General features: G+C 37.8%; 1 protein-coding gene across 1 annotated transcript in view; it reads right to left on the reverse strand.

Annotated features, from left to right (window-relative positions):
• Nucleotides 1-14276, reverse strand: part of Abca9 (ATP binding cassette subfamily A member 9) — a 72046-nt gene that overhangs the window by 20785 nt on the left and 36985 nt on the right. Inside the window, exons 21-25 of the mRNA XM_059272042.1 lie at nt 12313-12446; nt 10561-10698; nt 6413-6520; nt 3336-3509; nt 804-917 (exon numbers count right to left, since the gene is read on the reverse strand). Of these exons, the coding sequence (XP_059128025.1) occupies nt 804-917; nt 3336-3509; nt 6413-6520; nt 10561-10698; nt 12313-12446 (668 nt within the window). The remainder of the gene's footprint in view (nt 1-803; nt 918-3335; nt 3510-6412; nt 6521-10560; nt 10699-12312; nt 12447-14276) is intronic.

The following is a 14276-nucleotide window of genomic DNA, read 5'->3' on the forward strand; positions in this document are numbered from 1 at the left end:
TCAGTTTTTGTTTTGAAGGAACTGTATAAGAAATTAATTCTTTGAGTTCATGTTGCTTTAAACAACTCATTTGCATGACATACTAAAGGCGAATATATAAATAATTATTCCTAAGAAGTCCATTGTTAGGTTTGTATCCCTGAATACATATAGGCATGTATACATAAATGTGCCGAAGTATACACAATACTGACTTCCTGTCAGTATTATCAATAACAGCCCCAAACAGGAAGCCATTTGATAGGTATCAACAATGGATAAATCAATTGATGGATATATCTATCAATGGTATAGTATAGCAATGGAAATAAATGAATGGCCATGGGGGTAGAAATCTCTACCTCCTGGATCCCTCAAGCTCTGTATACATACACCCACACCTACAATACAATTTACATAGATCTATGATTATCTTAAAGCAATTAAAATTTTCTAAAAAGAATTATTAATTTGCTGCTCTGCTTAGTACAGTGATTAAAATATATGCTTCTTGAGGCTGGGAAGGCTCAGGGTTTAAGAGCTCTTGCTGCTCTTCAAGAGAACTCAGGTTCATTTCTCAGTGCGTACATGGTGTCTCACAAACAGCCTTAACTCCAGTTCCAAGGGATCTGATGTCCTCTTCTGAACTCCACAGGCACCAGGCACACGTGTGGTATACATACATACAAGCAGGCAAAACACTCATACACATAATAGAAAACAAATAAGTCTAAAACAAATTTTAAGTAAAATAAAATATATGCTCCTAGATTTATTTAAGAAAGAGTTAAAAATAAAACAAGAAGCATCACATGCATACTTACAATTAAGAAGAAAAATGACCAAATGCCACTATTTTTTCTGCCATTACGAAAAATGAATGAAATTACGTATGTCAAGAAAACAAGAGATGATGCATATCCAATACTACACAGGATCTGACAACAGAAACATTCAGGTTACATAGGTGACTACTACTTAGGAAAGTATTCATACTTAACCCTCAACTCTTCAAAATCATCAGAAGCATGGCAATTTAAAGTTCTTTGGTTTAATAATAATAATAATAATAATAATAATAATAATAATAATAATGGTGGGGAAGGCTAGGCAGGAGGAAAGGGAATGAAAAGGCCCCCTGCTGCCATCTCCTTTCCAGGCATCATTTGAGATATGAATCCCAACATGTCTGCTTCCTCCCAAATGAATGGCCTGACTGATGGTTGCTAATACCTGGCAGATAAGGAATTTTAAAAATGTCAAAGTAGACAAATTTTAAGTGCTACACTGAAACATTTCTAAACTGCTTGTAACAAATTTTCAAGTACTAGTCTTCCAAGGCTTGATAAAATAAACCAGTGCTGAGAACCTTCTATTTGTAGTAGATGGAGATTATTAGCACAGTGACTCACAACTGGCCAAAGGCCAGAGTATAAGAGACTGCAGAATGCTGAGTCCTAAATGGAACATAAACACCACACACCTCTCCCCACCACCCTGCAAGGCTCAGGCATCACCGCAGAAGAGGGGGCGGCATGGGTGTAAGAGCCGGAGGTGATAGACGACAAGAGGAAATATCTGGACACAGCAGGGCAGCTGCCCCTATGAACTCACAGGAGTTGTGGTAGCACGCATAAGATTGTGTGAGCCCAAGTTAGGCACACAACTCTACTCTGAGCCATGGAGCTACTGGCAATTATTAGGGGTGGAGAGGCGGTGTTTTCTAAGAGTGTAGCCCCTGGTAAGTTGCATAATCTCCAGAGGAAAACCACACTTGTGAAACTATTTGGGCAGCATGAGCTGGTCTTGAAAGATTTTTAAGGACGTGAGGTATGAAGCCAGAGTAGAAGCCATGGTGGCTTCACTTCAACACAGGAGCCATATTGTTAAGTTCCCATACCCTACAAGAATAGTTTTCTACAGAGGAGGACTGTACTGGGGGGTGGAGACAGAACGGGGTCGGGGAGGGACTGGCAGGAGAGGAGGGAGGGGAAACTGCGACTGGGATATAAAATAAATAAATTAATTTAAATAAATAAATAACGGGGATGGGGGGTGGGAGAGACTAACTTTCTGTTTTCTAAACCTGCTGTACCTTGCAAAACATGTCTTTGAACCTGCACTGAACTTGTGACCCCATGATGCATCACTGTCCCTTGCCTTGTGAAATATGTTTTCAGGATACCTTGATCTATACCCGTGGCCACCAATCCCATGATATATGACTCTCCACCTTCATGATGTATATTCTTGCCTTTTGACAACAGCCCTCGAGAATGCGCTTGCAGTTCTTTTCTATTAACCTTGTGGCTCTTCCTCATAAAAGGGACCTCAAAAAGCTAGCCCATGGCTGCTCTCTAAAGTTCTGATTTAGGGTGAGACAGCTGGCTGGCCAGACCTGGGTGCACCTTTAAAATAAAGTTTGCTTTATTTGGTCGGTTGTAGAAGTGGCTTTTCTCCTCACAGATTAGAGATTAACAAAGGTTGAGTGGGTGAATTAAGAGTTGGGAGACAGGGGATACATAGGATCAAAAAATGTATGAAGCTCTCAAAGAACCATCTTAAAATAAGATCAAAACAATACAACATTGCTGGCCATTCAGTAGGCAATAACAGTCCTCAGGATGCTTGTGACTAACTGCAAGGTTCGTGACAGGGCCTTCAATGAAAATGGCCCAACAACAGCAACACTGAAGGGTAAAGTGACAATATAAGATGGTGTCTGTTACTCCTTCTTTGTCCAAAGCTAATACAACCAAAAGGTAAGTTAATAACATGAGCAGTTCGTTACTATCTATTCTTATCCTTGACATATCCTGAAGCCTAAGCCCCCCAGAGCAACTGACAGCTCACTACAGGGCTAAGTCAAACAATGCTATCTTAATTAATGTAAGATTGTTCCCACTCTGTTGATCCAAAAGTGTGGAGAGCTGCTTTCGAGCTGATTTTGTGCCCAAATCCCTATTACCTTGGAAAAGGACCGTCTTTTCACCCTGTCAGTGAAAATGACCACCTCATTCTTTCTTTCTCTTTTCACAGCGTTCTCACCTTCCTCCACGGTCTATCTTTTTCCTTGTGCTCTATGAAAGTTTAACTATTCCTCTTATTGTTCCCAATCCCTTCTCTTGGCAGTTGCTGACATTTCCAGCTTGCATGTCCTGGAATTTTTCTCTTTTGAACCTCAACAAATTATTCTCAAATTCCTTTCTGAGTAAGTTTTTTTAAATTCTTATATCAAAGGGACCCAGATAGAACCTGCAAAAGAGACTTGTGATCCTAGTGACAACATTCGTGGAAAAGATGGTCTAATAAAACTTTATTCCAAAATGTAAGGTATTCTAAATCTTTACACTTACCTGGATTAACAGGTTTTCAATTATAAATATAATCTCCTCCTGGCTAAAAACACAGTCCATTATTTGCATGAGAAGGAGAATCAAAAAGTACAGGGGAATATCCACCAGAGCCTGTCCACACCAGTAAGCAGAAGGGTATAAGCCTGAGGTCCACAGTTGGGAAAGAATTTTTTTCTGATACAACAAACAAACAAACAAACAAAAAACCAGAAAGATCATCATAAAATTCTGAAAAGCCGAAACTAGGGAAACTGTAAATACATAGTTACAGCAACTATTTTTACTATATCTCTTTACAGTTATTACTTTTGTTTGGCAAATGACATTGCTACTTGTCATAACCATACCTGAGAGGAACTGATACTATTTCAAAACGAGATGGATAGATTGACCCAATTCTCCATAAAGGTATTCATCTAGGACTTGAGCATTGTTGAATACTGTCAAGAATATTGATGTTAATAATAGATCTTTATTGAAAGCTTTTTACATCTAGTTTCCTTTTGATAAAACTGTTGGGCATGACTCTTTGATTGGTAGCTATCACATTCTGTGCTTGGCTGCTTTGGGCAGGGACAGATATTTTAATTCCAGGGAATCTGACATGCTTAATGACCTCTGTTGGGCACTACATACATGTGATATATAATGTACATGCAGACAAACACTCTTACACTTAAAATAAGTCTTAAGGAATAGAAGAATGAAAACTGACCCATTACTCATGTAAATAAGAAATGATAGAATAGGCAGAATTTACAGGAAAAAATATTCCTATTTTAGTGGTATTCATTGCTAGGGAGAAGAAACAGTTAACAAATGAGAGAAGTCCTATAATCATAAGTGCCACTTATATATTTCTTAAATGAGTTCACATGACAGTGATGGGGATCTACTCAGACTTATTAAACAGGGGAGGGGATTGGTCTGAAATTATTTTTGTGTTGACATATGAATAACAGGAAGTCTTCTGTATAAATAAAGAACAGGGTGAAGGAGAGGACAACGGGTCTCAAAGAATAATCAAGTGATATTTGACATTGGTAAGTGTGAAAGCCATATTAAAAAAATGGGATAGATAAAGGGCAATTTGCAGTAAAGAACGAGGAGAAATGGACAGAAGATGAATAGTGCAGGGCTCTGACAGACAATGTAAAAAATTAAGACAATTCTAGCTGCATGGAGAAGTTAACTAGATACTGTTATTTGAACTTCTGAATGTTCATTCTGGTTGGGTGGAAGGAATTCATTGCAAGTAAGGATGCCAACAGGTAGCTACTGCCGTGGTCCAAGCAGGAATAGTGGTGATACAGACTAGGATGTAAACAGCGACAGTAAGAAATTGATGGATTTGATCATTGGGAACAGAACGTAAGGAATTACTGATGAAGTGTACAAGGAATAAGGAAAGAAATAAAGGTAAATCCAGAGTTTTACACCAGAGCAAATGTAGATTATTAATAAGACTTACTGAGGTGAAAAGGGTTAGAGATGGCAGATCTACCCAGGAAAACTTTTCCTTTTTGTTCAAATTTGAAATATCTATTTCTCATCTCTATGGAAATATCAGCTGGTTTGTGATATATGTAGACATTGATAATTTTGAGAGTAGTGAAAGGGGACCCTCACACTAAACTCTATTGTAGAGGGCAAAAAGCCTTGTGTACACAGATAAGCACTGGAAAAGCCAGGAAAGTTAAATACACAGCTTATCTCTTGTTGAAGAGATTAATGAGATGCACAGCTGCTCTTCCTGGACTGCCAGAAATGATGTAGCTTTACAACCTGGTGATCCTTTGCTTTTTAATGAGACAGCCTCTGCCTTATCTCCCAGAAATTTATGTTTTTTCTTACCCAAGACCTTTTCCCCTAAACCGTGAGCATTGCTTTTAGACCATAAAACCCACTCTTAAAAATGATGTCATTTGTGCTGTACAACACAGCCTAAGTGACATCTATGTTATCTTAGGGCCAGATCAATCCAGACTCCCACAGGCATTATGTTTACCTCAGTCATTCTTCTTAGACCCTAAATCTTTGGCGATATCTCTGAGTCAATAGTACCCATTCTTCTGAAAGAAGCCAGACGTATTTTGTAAGGAATCTCAATGCAAACATGTCTTAAATTGTGCACTTGGGACTGGGTTAATTGTTATCTGAATACTTTTTTTCAAAAATTGTGCTGTGCTTAAATATGGCTAAAGTAAAATGATCTGGGTCAGACTCTGGAAGTCCTGATCCAGAGTTGGTTACAACAAAATCAGGCTGAGGAGAGTTTCATTCTTGTCTCTTGGTGGATCATTTTTCCCTGACTGCTGTAAAACCTGTAGGGGAATCACCACACTTTATATATTTAGACATCAAACACACTAAGTATTACTTCACCGACTCCTCATGGGAACCCGCTGTAACCCAGATGTAACCATCATGCAATTCATCGGTGACAAACTAAGGCAAGTGTGTGAATAAATAGCTTTTAAAATTTATTCAGCCTGAAAACCAAAGAGTTAAGAGCAGAAGAAACGAAAATTAACTCCAGCCCATAAAGACATCTCCTGGGCACTCACATGGTTCCGTGTGACAAAACCAGCACCTGGTGCTGATGTTAACACCATGAAGAGGGGGAAGGGGTTCGTTATGGGCACTGGGAGTACCGGGGAGGCACAAAGACTGACAAAGACTTCTGGAATTTTATGTGAAAACATCACAAATTTAAGTTAAAGGGGAATTTTTTTTTTCAACAATAGTCAAAATACTGTAGTGATTGGATCTGGACTATTTAACTGAGTAATTTCATTACCAAGTGAGAGTGTGGTTCTGTCTGTCTGTAGGTGTCTATTAATGAGACTAAGTGATACATACTTAAAAGTTGTCTTTAATACAAGCTGGTGATATTTCCCTGTTTAAGGAAAATGTATTTTACTCATATTTTGACAACCTATTATTGAAATGATTGGTTATACATTGCAGTAAACACATATATTAGATTCACTACCTGCATGAAAATCTATGTGCACAACATTCAAAGGAAATTTTCCAGGGAAAAAAAAATATCTGAAGACTTTAGTGCTTCTTACTTTGTGGTCACTGATGCTGCTCATTGCGATGTAAGGAGTGAGACTGGCAGCCAATGGTATCCAGAAGAATGCGTTGCTCATGTATCCATGCTCATAAAACATATGCTCCTAAAATTATGCAGACACGGTGAGCAGATAGAAACCAGGTCTCTGGTTCATTTATACTGTCTTTACCATATCAACCAAATAAATGAACTGAGATACACCTCAAAGCCCTTCCCAAATCCTCATAAAGCTCCAGTTTCTGACTCTGAGATTACAGCATTCCACACATCAATAGTATACATATCTATATCTACATTGAACTATATCTCTTTCTGCACACACACACACATACACACACACACACACACACACACACACACACACACACACCACTTATTAAATAATACATATTCTTGGACCACCAATGGAGAAGATATTTTTTCTAATCTTAGAAACTTGTGCCAAAGCAGCTCAGTTCAACATTTATAAAGAGTTATTCCTCTGCTTCCTGGTAATGCAAAAGTATCAAATTTAAATGTTTTCAGATAGAAAGTAGTAAGTACATGAATGTTAGAAAATAATTCATCTGAAAGCTCCTCCCTGAGGACAAGCTTTCATGGTACCAGAAGGTTCCATGTGAATTTCCAAAGGAGGTCAGTGTGGCAGAGGTCAATAACCCTACCATCTATGATGCCTATGAACTAAAATAATGACCAACATGACTCTTATCTTGTTGGTAACCAACAGTTGTCTAATTGGACTTAAAGCCCTGCTCAACAAAAGGGAAATCATTCCTGGTACAGGAAACCTAGCCAACTACCCAGGGCTAGTAAAGTCATGGATCTTGAAGGAGAACCTGCAATTATTACTACTAATAATACTAGTGTAATTTATGACCACATTCTAAATTTATCTATGTATAAATTCAAAGTCACCTGAGCTAGTAGCTAGCAATTTTTTGTTGTTAAGACATCTAATTTCTATCATTAGCCAAGTTTCATGATATAGCCTAGACTGACATTAAACCAGTGAGCTCCTTTGCACCTTCTGAGTGCCAAGATCAAACGATTGTGGCACCATGCTCAACAAGATACTTAAAAATAGATAGATAGATAGATAGATAGATAGATAGATAGATAGATAGATAGATAGATAGATAGATAGACAGATAGACAGATAGACAGATAGATAACAAAAAGCCCACAACCATCTCAGAAGGAAAGGGAATGCAGGCATTTAGGGCTGAGCCACACTTCCTTTTCTAATCCAACATATCAGACTTTTGTAAAGGAAATGAAGGAGCAACACACAGTCTCCATCTCTTCCCCACGTCTCACACCACAACTTAGCAGTGCAGCATGATTTTTTCTTTTATAGAAAACAGATTCTTTTCTCGTACAACATATCCTGATTATAGTTTCTCTTCCCTCTACTTCTCCCAGTTCCTCCCTACCATCCCTCCCCTCTGGATTCATTCCTTTTCTGTTTCCCATTAGGAAAGAACAAGTTTCTAAGAGGTAACAATCAGGCATGGAAAAATAGACTATAATGAGATGAAGCAAAAACTATCATATCAAAGTTGCACAAGGCAAACCAACAGGGGGAAGAGAGTCCCAAGAGCAGGCACATTCTTAATAACAAAAGGCGATTTTAAAAACAATGGAATATGCTCATAGTATCACTTTCTAAGACAGAAGAAATTCAACACAGCAAGGTAAAATGATGACTCAACACTACAATCCTTTCCCTAACCTAGATACTGTTAGAGGATGTAAGCTCATATGGACAACATATTTTACATAAGAAAAAGAAAAGTGGTATTGATATAATTGAGGAGCTACTTTTATATGTGATAAGGATATTATAGTTGTTCATAAATGATTCTTTTAAAAAATTAGTGTGTGTATGTGTGTGTGTATGTGTGTGTGTGTGTGTGTGTGTGTGTGTGTGTGTGTGTGTGTGTGCAGGGAACAACTTTCAAGAGTCAGTTCTCTTTTTCTGCCATGTAGGTCCCGGGGGTTGAACTCAGGACATCAGGCTGGGCAGCAAGCATGTTCTACCAACTGTGCCATCTCATCAACCACAACAATTCTTTCCTTTAACAGATATATACAGTAAAATATTTATAGATACAATAATATGATCTTAAATTTAGTTCAAATACTCTTAAGGCTTTGTTTTTTATAATAACTGAAGTTGGCTTATCAATGTGGTATGTTATTAAATTCTCTGTTAACGTGTTTGAAATTTTTATATAATAGTTACCTTTAAAATAATCAAGAACTATTGCCATGTTCCTACTTATAATCACGCTAATCTGGTCAAGGGTGGAAGTTCTATATTGAAAGATTCTCTTAATGCATCTCCAAGTGAAATAGTATTAACAGCAATAATGACCAGAACTGTAATTCACTGAGCAAATTACCTACATTCTCATGCCTCATTGTTTGGCTTTGTACTACCTTAACCAAGTTAGTTGGGTGCACACCCTACCACATTTACCTTGGCAGAAACTTTTGTGGTGATATTTTATTTGTACATTTTGTTAATTAGTGTATTAAAGACTACAAAAATCAGTTGTTTTTTTAAAGAAGGATACATAGTCAAATATTGAAAAACTTCTGCTACAACTATGCCCCACTATCAAGGGCTGCAAAAAAAAAAAGGAAAACCAAAGTTTTTCCAATTAATAGTACTTCTTGCTGTCTCAATGCCCCCAAACCATACTGTTTATACTGTTTTATGTTCACAGCTAAGTCATGCAGGAATATGTGTTATTTATGTATAAACTATAAATAAGATCATCAGGTTCATCAAAACTGACATGATGTTATTTCTTGCATTACAAGGACTTTCTTTTTTTTTAAATTTATTTTTTATTTTTTTTAAAATTTTTATTTTGCAATACAATTCAGTTCTACATATCAGCCACAGATTCCCTTGTTTTCTCCCCTCCCCCCCTACCTTCCCCCCAGCCCGCCCCCCATTCCAATCTCCTCCAGGGCAAAGCCTTCCCCACAGACTGAGATCAACCTGGTGGACTCAGTCCAGGTAGGTCCAGTCCCCTCCTCCCAGGCCGAGCCAAGGGACCCTGCATAGGCCCCAGGTTTCAAACAGCCGACTCATGCAATGAGCACAGGACCCGGTCCAACTGCCTGGATGCCTCCCAAACAGATCAGGCCAATCAACTGTCTCACCCACTCAGAGGGCCTGATCCAGTTGGTGACCCCTCAGCCATTGGTTCATATTTCATGTGTTTCCGTTCGTTTGGCTATTTGTCTCTGTGCTTTATCCAACCTTGGTCTCAACAATTCTCGATCATATAAACCCTCCTCTTTCTCGCTAATTGGACTCCCAGAGATCCACCCGGGGCCTAGTCATGGATCTCTGCATCCAGATCCCTCAGTAGTTGGATGAGGTTTCTAGCACGACAATTAGGGTGTTTGGCCATCCCATCACCAGAGTAGATCAGTTCGGACTGTCTCTCGACCATTGCCAGCAGTCTGTTGTGGGGGTATCTTTGTGGATTTCTGTGGGCCTCTCTAGCACTTTGCTTCTTCCTATTCTCATGTGGTCTTCATTTACCATGGTCTCCTATTCCTTGTTCTCCCTCTCTGTTGTTGATCCAGCTGGGATCTCCCGCTCACCCAAGCTCTCTTTCCCTCGACCCTCGCCCTTCACTACCCCCACTCATGTCCAGGCTGTTCATGTAGATCTCACTCCATTTCTCTGTCATTGGGCGATCCCTGTGTCTTTCTTGGGGTCCTGTTTTCCAGGTAGCCTCCCTGGTGATGTGAGTAGCAGTCCAGTCATCCTTGTTCCACATCTAGTATCCTGCTATGAGTGAGTACATACCATGTTTGTCTTTCTGAGTCTGGGATACCTCACTCAGGATGATGTTTTTCTAGATCCATCCATTTGTCTGCAAACCTCATGATGTCATTGTTTTTCTCTGCTGAGTAGTATTCCATTGTGCATATGTACCACATTTTGTTTATCCATTCTTCAGTTGAAGGGCATCTAGGTTGTTTCCATGTTCTGGCTATTACAAACAATGCTGATATGAACATAGCTGAACAAGTGCTCTCCCTTATGAAGCACAGGTGAGTGCCCTAACACTACAAGGACTTTCTTAAAACCATCCAAGTTCTTCATATACTTACTTCAAAAAATGTGCTTCTGTCAGTCTGAATTCGTCCTGAAGAATTAAAGATTCCAAGCAGCCCGTTGCTAATAATATCCATGAGGACTGGAAAGCAGTTTAGTCTTTTGGTGTTACATGCTATTGAAAACCTGAGATCCTAAAATATAATGAATATTTCTTAATTCTCAGACCTAATTACATAACTTAATTATAGAATGATATAGCAACAAAATAATTAAATGGCATATTATGTTTGAAAATCATTGAAATCACTGATAATATAGTAAGACAAGGGCAGAAAAGCAACACTCCCACTGACTATGTTATTTAATTCCCAATATACTTAAAGAATTTATCACTTTGATATGGATTTCTACACCACCACCCCCAAACATCAGCCACATGACTAGTTGTGCCCAGAATCTCACAAAATTAAATAAAGTGATTTTCAGTAGCAATAGTGGCGTGAATGTTATGGGATTTCCAACCACTCTGGTTGGATTTAAGGCCCACTCCATGAGATGGAGCTCTGACCTGGTACTGTTATCAGGAACAAATAGATATCGGGCCCTAGAAAGGAATCTATTACTATTATTCTGCCAAATCAGAGGTTTTCAATCTGTATGTCATGACCCCTTTGGGGGTTGCATATCAGATATTTACACTATAATTCATAGCAGTAGCAAAATTATAGTTATGAAATAGTAACAAAATAATTTTATGGTTGGGGGTCACCACAAGAAGAGGAACTGTATTAAAAGGTCACATCATTAGGAAGGTTGAGAACCACTGTACTAAATGAACATAGTATTAAACAGACTCCTAATGATTTATTGCTGTACCCATAAATTAGTGCATCTCTCAACCCCTTATTAGGGAAGCTTCTTGCAGTGGGTGGAAATTAACAGAGATCCTTAGGGTCAATGTGCAGAGAACAAGAGACTGTGGAGTTCTCAGCCCTACATGAGACATCTTTATTAGATATGTTCTCCCAAGGGCTGAGGAATCTTCAAGGAAGAAATACTTTAAGAGCCAGAGGTGAAGGATTACTACAAGGAAAGGGTGTTTTCTGAACACAACAGGTCAATTACATATGGACTCACAGTTGTTGTGACAACATGCACAAGATCTGTACAAATTCAAGCCAGAAGAAATCTCAGCATGGTGTGGGAGAAGTAGGCACAAAGTTCCACTCCTAGTTGAAGAGCTATTGGCATTTGATAGCTTCTGGGATAGGGAAAATCAGTTTTCTTTAAGGGTATGATGTCTAGTAAGTCAATCACACTCTTAGGCAGGCAATTATACCCAAGAGCAGTTAGGCAATTCAAACTGAACTTGGTAGATGGATGGATGGATAGACAGACAGACAGACAGACAGATAGATAGATAGATAGATGAAATTCTCAAAGAATTAATTAAAACATTTTTAAAACTCCTTCAAGATCTAGGCAAGTGATATAAATGAATGAGCAGTATGGAAATGCAGCAGACTGCAGATTCAAGGCTAAATCTAACTGAGCAGTTATTCTCAGCTCCACTGAGAATACAATTTAAAATAATTAATGAGGCAGAACTTAATTGATACAATTTTTAAATTATTGTTAAAGTCCTTGGTAGTTATATGGGAGATAGTAAGCAAATAATTACAGCTCAACTTCTCCTATGAAAATGGGAAATAATTTGTTTGTATCGAGTCAGCTAATTTGAGTTCTTCAAATTGTACCTCCACAATCTGTCTTTGGTGAAATACAGTCATCAGAGTCTAACATACCTTTCCGTCACCCAACACAGTGATAGCACCATTGTATAGTGCCTCTTCTGTGCCATTTCTGGTTCCCAGGACATCTACGTCTAATGCTATGTTCTGCTGTCTTAGTGAATGTACAAAGTTATCAATTCTTGAACCTACCATGAAGGCAAAAATCAAAAGAAGCAAAGATAAGTCAATTAGTATAAAAAGCAACAAAAAATTAAATGACATAACTCAAAGCATGTTATTACTACTTATAGATACCCTTAGAAGGCAGAATTAGAGTTGAGTACAAAAATCCATTATGTTGACATGTATATAATAAAGATCCTCTACATATAGCCTAAAATTTATTAATATTTCTAGTATTGTATAATTTCTAGGAGTGTCACTCCATTTTTATTTAAAGAGGATTGATTATAAATACAATCTCTTTTTAAAGAAGAAAAGGGGATAGTATGATAGGATGAAAGGGTAGATTATTGAACCTACTTTTAAAGAGCAACAACTTGTTTGAAATATTTTACAATGCTATGGATTTTAGTTTATTGATATAAATTTAAAATTAATTTTGTTATACTGTATGTATACTTATACTCTTGTTTAAATTATTTTGTTTGTGCAACTCATTTGAAATTGTAGTGTATAGTTGAGAAATACAGATTAATAATTAGTCATCTATGATAATCAAACTTATAGTCATGTTAGTTAAGTTTTCTAGGTATACATAGATATATTTCATTTAGGTAGGTAATCTTCAAACACTTCAAAGACCTACAGAATATGGCATTTAAAATGTTTTAAAAACTTAGACTTTCTTGGACAATGAGACACAGCTGTTCCTTGCAGCACCAATTTACTTCAAAGAGAAAGATGGGCATCAAAGACACTCTATATGTAGTTTATCTTCTTCTTGGTACAAAATGGCCATTTGGGCAAGAAATTGCTCTTGCCTGGACTGCTTGACAGGATGTTATATAAACTAGACATGCAGCACTCATAGGAAGGTGACCACTAAATTTGCCTAAACAAGGTGAAATGGTCCTTCAGGTTTCTGCTTCACAGAGAAAACTGCCAGACATTTTACAGGACACAGGAAAAAGTGACTGATAGACTAGGCCTATGGGCTGAAGATGGGTGCTCCAACGTTGCAGAGGAACTTTGGATGACTGTCCATGCAGGCAGCTGTCTCTGTCATTTCCAGAATTTTAGAAGTTGCTTACAATGTATTTCCTGTTTACTTAGGTAATATTATATCCTTCTGGGGTCTTTGATGTAGTTAAAGACTGAATAGTTATAATTATAATTTTCCTTGGTTATCATAAAAGATAAAATAGATATGAAACTTTAGACTCACAAATATAGGAAAGATAGAGTATTTTCTTTAATTTTGCCAAATACAAATAGACTAGATATTATAACTATAATTCTTGCTTGATAACTGTTCTATTATATGTAATTTTACTATGTTAAAGTTAAAACTTTCCTTTTTGATTAAAAACAGAAAAGAGGAAGTGCTGTGGAATGTCATTCTGTATGCTGTGAATATGTGTTGCTCTGAATGGTTGATAAAATCCTGATTGGCTAGTAGCCAGGCAAGAAGTATAGGCAGGATAAGCAGATGAGGAGAATTCTGGGAAGAGTAAGGCTGAGTCAGGAGTCACCAGTCAGACACAGAGGAAGCAAGATGACAAGGCAGAACTGAGAAAAGGTATCAAGCTATGTGGCTAAACATAGATAAGAATTATAGGCTAATTTAAGTATAAGAGTGAGTCAGTATTAAGCCTGAGCTAATGGCCAAGCAGTTATAATTAATATAAGCCTCTGAGTGATTATTTTATAAGCTGCTTCAGGACTGTGGGTGAGAGAGAGTTGTCAGGACTGGGCAGGACACTAGAAAACTTCCAGCTACACTTCCTAAAATGCATGAGACCCCGGGTTCAGTGCCCAACACCATAAATTAACAATACAAACAAAACTACAAT

Source organism: Peromyscus eremicus, chromosome 8a (assembly GCF_949786415.1).
Source record: "Peromyscus eremicus chromosome 8a, PerEre_H2_v1, whole genome shotgun sequence".
NCBI lineage: Eukaryota > Metazoa > Chordata > Mammalia > Rodentia > Cricetidae > Peromyscus > Peromyscus eremicus.